The 10,000-nt window shown below is 38.1% G+C and overlaps 1 protein-coding gene across 4 annotated transcripts in view; it reads right to left on the bottom strand.

Moving 5' to 3' along the window:
- LOC122265254 (uncharacterized) overlaps positions 1-10,000 on the bottom strand; it is a 37,419-nt gene that overhangs the window by 2,052 nt on the left and 25,367 nt on the right. For 2 of the 4 annotated variants that reach the window (XM_086548305.1, XM_086548306.1), the window contains exon 4: positions 1-2,798. This exon is cut by the window's left edge and continues 2,052 nt beyond it. In XM_086548305.1, coding sequence (XP_086404431.1) covers positions 1-2,798 — 2,798 coding nt within the window. Of the gene's footprint in view, positions 6,856-10,000 lie in introns of all 4 variants that reach the window. The other 2 variants (XM_086548303.1, XM_086548304.1) reach the window with 2 other exon arrangements.

Genomic DNA, 10,000 nt, shown 5'->3' with positions numbered 1-10,000 from the left:
ACTCGAAAGCCTCTCTTTAGCATCACAAGCCTTAATCAAATGAAGTGCCAAATGGTTATAGAGTTCAGAATTGTCATGGAACTGCAAAGAACATTCACTACATTCAAGGGATTTGTCACGTCCTTTCTTCCTTCCCTGCTTTGACGAGACATTAACATTTTCAGAGTGTTTCAATGTCTTGGGAAGAACTAAAATATGTTGTTTCATATGTCTCCAAAATCCTGCTCTGGTAGCAAATTTGTCTCCACACTGGGAACAATGAAATGGTTGCTCACCTTTTTCTCGACCTTTACCCGACAAAATTCTGTCAATGTTATTGTTCCTCATGTTAACGTGATTTTTGAGCTTACCCCTTAAAGTATTTTTGCAAATCCAACAAAAACTCCTACTTTTAACAACTTCTAGTATATTATGTGGCACCAAGTCATCCCACATCCCTAAATCACTATAATGCCTAGATATATGCTTACAAAGGGACAACTGATTTTTGAAAATTGAACCACATATCTCACAAATCTGTGGCTCTTTTATCATTCGAGTCAGTAAGTGCTTATGGTTGGCTAAAATGTGGTCTATGGCAACAGCTTGACTTTCAAATTTATTTGGACAATATATGCACTTGTGAGGACCCTCTCGAATTTGAACTGGAACGTGGGATTCTTTTGGACTTGGCTGACCTAAAACTTCCTCAAACTTCCCGCCTGTTACTTCCTTAGCTTTACTTCTCGTATGTCTCGTCAAATGTATTAAGTGTATATTTGCAGGTGTCTTTCTTTCCCCTCTGGGTACATCTGCAACAGACAAAGGATCCATCATTAATACATCTTCCTTGATTGATACATTACCTTTAGGTTCTGTCATTCTCTTAACTGGTACTTCTGGAATTGCTTCATCTCTGGGAGTAGCATCTTGCAATGGATCAACATCAATTAACTCTTCTTTACTTGATGGACCAGAAATGGCTTCTTTCTGTTTCTTTTTGTCTTCACTTTGTGCTTTAGTCTTCTCAAGATCTCGTTTGTACGGTCTACAGTCTTTGATATGAATATTATAATGTTGAATGCTTGGTAACATGATATTGCAGTTTCCACAAACATGGGCAGGCCTTCTATCCGGCGGACAACTTTTGCACCGGTCAAGATGATTCATTAAATTTCCCTCATACTGATATTCTACTTTACAGTATGGACAAGTTACTTTAGTATCATCCTTATTATGGACTTTTAGATGGTGAGCTGAACGTTCTGCCTCGGTCACAAACAGAGCCATGCAGAAGTATCGACATCGAAACATGTCTTTATGATAGTGCTTCTGGTGTCTTATCATTCTCGAGCTCTGGTAGTGTACCACGGTACATGCCTGGCAGGTGAAAACTTTTCGGTGTTTTGCCTTCTCGTGATTGCGCAGCTTTTTAGCACTCTTAAAAGATTCCCTACAAAGTTCACAATAGAATGGTTGTATTTGTGTATCTAGAGGAAGAACTGCTGGCACTTTACAGAGTTCTATTTCTGGTGTTTTTTCCAATTTTACTGGGTCTGCGCTACTCGAAGCTATGCTATGTTCTGTTAGAGTGTGCTTATACAGGTCATCTGCTCTTGGGAAATTTTGCTCACATACACTACACTTGTAAATGAACTTGTTGTGCAATGCAAGGACATGGTTATGCAATTCCTTTACATCTGGGAAATTAATATCACAAACACCACATCTGACAGCAGAACTATCATTTGATAAAACTGCATGGCTATCACTCCAAATCTCTGGTTCCTCTTTCAGGTAAGTTTTAGGTTGAGGGGTATCGTCAATATCAATTTCTTCAGCTGTGTTTGTCGTCAGTGGAAACGGATCTTGTATAGTTGTTGCAGGAGATGTGTCTGAGTTATATGTGATGGATGATACACTTGAAGTTTCAGATCTCACAGATACAAAACTGGAGCTATCTGCACCTGTTGCTCTTTGCTCAAAGTCATCTTCAAAAGAAATTCCAGGTTCCCTTTTTACAGACATAAACTGAGGATATAAATAATCTGAATGTCCAGGCTTCAGACCATCAGCAGTGTTATCATCACTACCAAAAGACGAGACTGAACCTCCATCTCTATTAAACTGCTCAACGTCTTGTGTTACTAGGAAATCATCGCTAATCTTGCTGCTGGAGACCCCTAAATGTTGAGCGATATGTATCTTTAGCTGGTACTTGTTCCTGGTTTCTTTGTTACAAAGTCGACACACAAACTGACTCTTGCCACCCGGGGATGGGGGGTCCAAAAAAATGTTGACTGGCTTGACGTTCTTCATTTCCTTTGGTGTGAGATATCCAGGCCTATCTCTAATGTGGCCATGATTCCCTGCCATATGATCTAACATCTCCTCCTCATACTTATAGTCCTTACAGCAGTACTTACATTCAAATACCTTATGGATCTTCTTCTTGTGTATCCTCCGAGTGGTGGCAGTGGCAAACAGCTCATCGCATAAATTGCATTTTACTTCTGGGTTTTCCTTTTTGTGGGATATCTGATGATTCCTAAATCTTTTCAGATCTTTGGTTTTGTAGCTGCATTTATCACACTGCTGTAGAGGCCTATGTGTGCGCAGATGCTGCATATATTTGTGGGACTTGTTAAATGCCATACCACAATGTTCACATACCTTCTTCATTCTCATCACACGACCAACATTCCTCACCCTCCTTCGAACCTGTTCCATTCTGGTTGACAGGGGTGAAGCAGTCTCTTCCATGAGGGAGCTCGATGGATCCTGGGGCTCAGGGGACTCCGCGATGTGGGTAACCATGCCTGCAGGCACAATTAATTGTCAGCACATACATATCCTCAGTTTTCACCCAAAAAAAAGTGATTACTACTTACTATCTGCCTCCAACACCATTACAAACAAGATCTGTCTGTCAATATACCTTGGACAAAAGGGACAAAACTGTTGTTCATTCTTTAATACCCTCATTCAAGATTTACAAAATACCAAATGCATCTATAAATAATAAGCAGCAATCTAGGACTTGTACATCAATAATATTTACACACACACACGTTCATCTGCACCAGACTAAACAGGAGTAAAAGTTTTTTTTCCCTTTTTCTTTTCCTTCCCTTTTGCTTGGGAAGTCTAAATGCAAAATACATATTCACAGAAACTACAGTTGAACAATGTTTCCAAGGAAAGTGAAAACCATACTTTATGCATCTTCTAAATTTTTCCATCATATAAAAAGATAATTTTTTAAACGCAGCTTTTCCTTCTGCCTCACATTCAAAAAATATAAGAACATAATTATGACTGGTCACACACTGTGGAGTTTTTCACAGAAATAAGTACTCGGGACACTACACATACACCTACATCCGCACTAACCGATGCTTTATATACATATACCAATATTGCACTATACAACACCCTTTGTCATGTGAGGTATCATCTGCGTAATGGGCTATGCATGGAGCAATTAAAAGGAATCAAAGCCTATAATCTTTGCAGGTCCACTCTCATCATCATCAGGTACAAAGTCACTAATTTCTTCACTTGGAGGATAATGCGCACCGTAATAGTCTCCCATGATATCCATCTGAGAGCTATCATCTAAACTGAACATAGAATCCTCCCCTACAAAATAACCCTGGCATGAGAGAGAATCCTGTGACTGTGAGTGTCCATACGGGAAGTCCATGCCCTGAGTGGTCAGCTGACCACCAGAGCTGCTGCTTGCTCTCCGTCTCACTTTGGGGCATCCTTTTTCTGACGAACTGTTCTTGTTCTTCTTTTTCGATGTGCCTTTGGGAGGAGATTTTGCAGCACGGATTTGGGCTTTTAGAGCAGCGGTCCAGCTTAGGTTTACTTTATTCTTTTTGTTACTTGGTACTACTTGCTTCTGCTGGGTCTTTTTGCCTGATTTGACTTTCTGAGTTGGCGGTGAGTCAAGTTTGGAAACAACTTCTTTGGCTGGCATAACTTTTGTTTGTGGTGGTACCTTTTTATCCACTTTTTGTTCTTGTCCCTTTACAGTCTTTTTCTCTTCCTGACTGACACACTTGTCACCAGAATTATTAGAAGCAGGTCTTGTTTTCTTTTCATTTTCAGGAGGGACTGAGAGCTTTGTTTCCTCAACAGTATCAGAATCAGCATTGCTCCTTTTCAAGAGTTTAGGCTTCTTATCCATACTTCCTCTTCTGTCTGTTACGGTCTTGTTCTGGTTGTCTTTCTTCTCAGGGCTGTTAGCCTTTACAATGACATTCTTCAAAGGCTGACCTTTTCTCAATGGTAATACATCCTCCTCATCCTCAGGTTCCTTGTAGGATATTGGTACACATCTAGCTCTCCGCTTGGAAGGCGAATTCCCTTCTTCATTATTATCATCATTATCCTTCTCTCTCTTTTTAACTTTATCTTTAACAACTGGATCCTCCTCTTCTTTTACTTTCTCGTGTTCTTCATCAGCTTCTTCTTCTTCTTCCTCTTCCTCCGAACTACCATCTTCCTCATCACTGGGAACCCGTGGATGCTTCGCATCATGGTGCTTGTCGAGCTCTGATTCTTTGCAAAATATTGCAACACATTTTGAACATCTAAATGGTTTATTTGGGTGTGCATTCTTTTGGTGCTGCTTTAGTCTCAACATTTTTCTATACTTTGCCTTGCAATTGGCTTCAGGGCAATGGTGGACTCGATGTTGAATTACATGTCTATTGTAAGGACCACAACTTCTAAATATCTTTCCACAATGCTCGCATGCTCTGAATGGGTAAAGGGTTTCATGTATCTTCTTTAAATGGTAGGTCATGGACTTTTCTCTATTAAAAGTAATATTACATTTTGTGCACCTAAACAAGGAACCAACTTTCAGGAGATAGGATGGTCTTTCGTTACTTTCTCTTTGTTCTCTCAATGTCTCTTCAGATTTTTCACTCCCTTCTTTTCTTTGAACGTCATTTTTTCTTTTAGGCGATGGTTCCTTAACCTTTTCACAACTTTCGGTATTTGCACCCCTCGCTGTTCCATGCGGAGAGCTACGTAAAACTCTAGAGGTATCTTTACTTCTTTGCGGTTCCTCTGTGCTCTCTTGATCCTTAGTCTTTCCAGAGGCTTTGCTGGATGATGCAGATTTCTTATTGGATTGTCCTTTCCTCACAACATTATGCATAGGCATATGGAGTCTTAACTGATACTCACTTCTGCACTGTTTATTGCACAAATTACATTTAAGAGAAGCCTCTTTTTCTTTCCTCTCTTTCTCCTTTCTTTCCTTTTCTTTACGAATTTCTTCCTCTTCATCATCTTCATCTTCATCCTCGTCCCCATCATCATCTCCCTCTTCGTTCTCTTCTCTACTATTTTCTTCTTCAGCCTGTTCTTCTTCCTCCTCACCATCCTCCTGTTCTCTACTATCCTGGCCTTTAGCAGATGCCTGTGAACGTGTAGCTCTGGAATGTTTCTCTTTTTGATGATGCTTGAGCTTAAACTTATGACTAAAGCCAAGCTCACATATATCACAGAAATATTTTTTAGATTCTTCCACTTCAGAGTCTGACGAAGAGGTGCTACTGCAACTGCTGTCCCCTGCACCTACGGCAGCCTCATTATCATCGCCATCATCATCCGAATCACTCTCACTTTTTCCGTCCTCATCTGTCACTTTGACAGGACCTTTGCTTCGAGTAACTCTCCTCTCAGGTTTGGGGGATTTGCCCTTAGATTTTGTTTCCTCTTTTGTGGGGGGCCTCACATTCATTATCTTTCCTCTCGAAATACTCCTAGGGGGCACTTTACTAGCAACCCCCACATTCACTTCACTTTTGGATTTTCCTTTCGATTTTAAAGCATCTTCTTTGTCTACTCTGCTGTCACCCTCCTTTTCTTTCCTCTTAGATTCTTGCTCTTCTCTTAATTTCTTTTCTCTATCAGTCTTTGCTTTTTCCTTGTCCTTCTCTAACTTCTCTCTCTCTATCTTTTCCCTCTCCCTCTTCTCAGCTTCTTTCCCCTTTCTCTCCTCCTCCTTCTCCTCCTCCTCTCGAAAGGCTTTGTCATTCTTACTCTGTTCCCCATTCACTTGCGGCTGATCCTCGTCGTCAGAGTCCATAAGCTCGTGTCTGAGGCGCTCATGGTTTGTAAGATGATGTTGGAGCTTAAAGGATTCACCACATTTCTTGCAGCTAAAATGGGGATGGTCCTTGTGACTCTTCAAAATGTGGAACCTCATTCCGTATTTACCCTTGACTTTAATCTTATCGTTACATATTGGGCAAATCTGCATCCCTCTATGCTTGTGCTTTATATGAGCAGTTAAGGCAGATCTTTTCCTGAAAACAAGGTCACAGAATTCACAAGACAGCTTAATCAAACCTCTCTTCACAGTGACGTCAGTGTCAACGGAGACTTCCTCAGTCTTTGCTGGGTTTGGCTGAGATATTGAAAGGCAAATCTCATCTTCGTCGTCGTCAGTCATCTCGCTGCCTTTACCTGTGCTGGAAACCTTTTTCCCTTCTCCAGGAAGGATATCATGTTTCAGGTTTTCTAAATGTTTCATGACTTTCTTGCTCTCAGCTTTGTTGGCCATGTAATGAGATTTATTTAATTTGAGGAGGGTAGATACCAAAAGATGATGAGGTGGAGTAGGAGGCCGGTACTTGATGGGCTCAGGGAGGCGTTTACCATATGCCCGAGACTTAGAGGGACTGCTTCTCGGAATGCCCCCTGGAGGACAGTGACCTCTTCGGCTGGAAAGGGGAGGGCGGCCCCTCTTACGTCCCCTGGGTGGTGGTGGCGGTGCTGGGGACAAGCCAGGGTATTGGGAGGGTGGGAAGGCCTTCCTCTGAAGCAGTAGTCCACCGTAGTATTCTTTCCCTGAAGAAACAAGTCAAGTATTACCAACTGTTCATGAGGTGTTCCTCTTCAACTGAAGATCATACAGGTAGAATGGGGAGAAGTGGCCTTTGTCGCCTACGGCTGTGGAGAGGACTTCAACTGTGGCTACTATACCACCAGTTGACCACACTGCACAACGATAAACATAGAACACCTTCAATCATACTGGTTTCACAGCTGTCTTGCAGCATCTGAATTATGTCTACAGCAAAATTATGCAATTCATAGTCGAGTACAGAACATAAAGGAAGAAAGTGGTAGCATACATCTTCAATATAATGAAAATACTTTATCCTCGTAGCATATGTTTTTCTAAGGAGCAAAATAATGTGATCAGTGATATTCAAACATCAGGCCAACAATTACTAACACTGTTATACTATTAAAGAGAAACACCAATAATACGCTAAAGAAAATAAGTAGCACCACTGCTGCGGAAGATTGGGTGGAACAAAACTAAAGCAATCTTTAATTAATATCACTTATCAAGTCATCACTTTTATAGAAATGAAACCATTGGATGTATGTCAATGAGCGAGTTATGAGAAAGAAAGAAAAGTATCTTGGAGGTTGGTAAGTAAATGCATAACAGAAAATGGAGCTGTGAACACATCTGCAGACGACCAGGTTTGTTTGGGAGGACAATTTTATATCACACCCTGAGCAAAATTAATAAAATTTACTCACTTCTCCCACAAAGCAAAAGCCCTCAGTTTCAACATATATTAGTATTTGGACTTTTTTTTTCTTAAAGGGGGTAGGGGGGCTTTCTCTGAGAAACTAATGGCAATGCAAACATTTAGGAAAAAAAAAAAAAAAAAAAAAAAAAAAAATCTTAAGAGAGATAATCAGGTGGATAGTAATAATACAACTTAATCAATTTTGCCATGTTCAAAATACAAAAATATATAAGATAAAACAAAACAAAACAAAAAATAAAAAGATAATCAAATTAACAAATACATACATACATATACACAGATAATCACACACATGCATGTATCTCAGTGATGGCCCAAATATATTTTTGATATTCCCACTTGCATCTGCAATCACATGTTGAGCAATATTTTGCAAAAAAAATGAAAATGCAACTTTACTTATAACATAAAGCTTACAGAACAAAAAAACAAAGAGTTAAACAAGTGTTCTAGGTTAGTGTTGCCAACCAAGTCTGTAAGATACTATGCCAATGACCTGCATCAGTGTTACCCGAGTCCTAGATAAGTCAAGATTGGATTTCTCCAGAAAAAAGGGTTCCATATCTCAAGAACATCAGCAAGAGGGAGAGAGAACGCCCGTCTGTCGTGGACGCAACCTAAGTTCATCCGGGACGGGTCTCCCCATCCCCCAGAAAATGCCAGTAGTTCAGCGGGCAAGTTCAGCGGGCAAGTTCAGCGACCGAAGTGAGAGTCTGAGGTGTGTGTTGTGTATGCATGTGTATCTGGCATTACTGTGTCTAGTACTCTTATGATTTCTAACAGCTTGATACAGTTAAAAACTATCTATTACTATTATAATAAAAATCAATTGCGTACTTTATGATTCGGCAATGAAACAGAATATTCATGTTCCCAAATATTGAAAACTTATATTCACACCACCACTAATGAATACAAAAATATACGTACACATATAGACATATCCGCATCCATATACATTCATGCACACTATTGTTGATTTATCCAAATGCTCAAGATGATGATAGTAGTAAAATTAATTATAAAAATAATAATGATAATAATAATAATAATAACAATGATAATAACAATGATAATAATAATAATAATAATAATAATAATAACAATAATAATAATTATTATTATTATTATAATTATAATAATGATAATAATAATATAGTATTAATAATAATAATAATAATAATAATAATAATAATAATAATAATAATAACTATAATAATAATAATAATAATAATAATAATAATTATAATAATATAAAATAATGATAACTATAATAATAATAAAAAATAAAAATAACAATAATTGTAATAATAATAATGATGACAATAAAAATAGCAATAATAATAAAATAATAATGATAACAATTACTATCATATTAATAATAGCTACAATAATGATAATAATTATTTTTACTACTACTACTACTACTACTATTATTACTACTACTACTACTAGCATTACACCACCACTCATTCACTTTTATTACCACCATCATTGCTCCTAAAAAATGAGATATTAATGATAACAGTGATGATGAGGATGATGGTGCTGATATCATCACTACTACTATGCTTATTACTATGGAAAATAACACAAAAAATAATAATGATAATAAAGAGGGGGAAAAGAAAAGAAAAAAGAAAAATTCATAGAAGGCCATTCATCTATTTCAATTGTGAAAACTGTCCAAGTGACGCAAATTTACTAAAATAACGAGGAAAACAAGAGCAATTATTCTAAGAACATATATAGTAGGAGATGAAGACAAAGAAGAAAATAGAAGGATTAAAAGACAAAAATAAAAACTGAAGGTTTAAAATTTGTTATTGTTTTTTCAAATATTTGATGAAAGAGGCACACATACATAGTGTAGTTCTATATCAATCTAATATTTACATTTCAATATAAATACTTTCAATTTCATATGAGCCAAGACATTTTTGATGAAATTATAAGATCAAAACTATAGGCTGAATTGCAGTCTTGGTTTCACCTTCACTATTTCAATATCCATTCATATTGACATGAATCCTCAAAATCACTGACTGGGGCATCAGCTACCTCACATAGAATTCCACTAAGAGACCTTCTACATAGTCGGTAACTAACTGACTTAGCTCTATGTAGTATAGCTCTATATCTGGCAGCTCCAGTGGAATCATGCAGAAGTGAGGGTTATGCACTACAGTCACCAGTATGAACACAAGCAAAATTAGCCACACCCCTATATAAACCTCACCAATCAAAATGTTCCTCACTGGATACAAGAAGCACCAGTGAATACGAAGAACTGGATTGCTAGATAAAGTGTTGGGGGGGAGGCTAATTTTGCTTGACTTTGTGCCAGTGACACTAATACTATATTTTCCATCCATTTCATATAATAGACTCAGATGATAGAATATGTTCTGGAACACAGACTG

The sequence above is a fragment of the Penaeus japonicus genome, unplaced genomic scaffold (genome assembly GCF_977035675.1).
Source record: "Penaeus japonicus unplaced genomic scaffold, GWHDUDI00000001_assembly GWHDUDI00000020, whole genome shotgun sequence".
In the NCBI taxonomy this organism is placed as follows: domain Eukaryota; kingdom Metazoa; phylum Arthropoda; class Malacostraca; order Decapoda; family Penaeidae; genus Penaeus; species Penaeus japonicus.
Note: the sequence above shows the minus strand (reverse complement) of the source record. Positions and strands in the feature narration are given on the sequence as shown.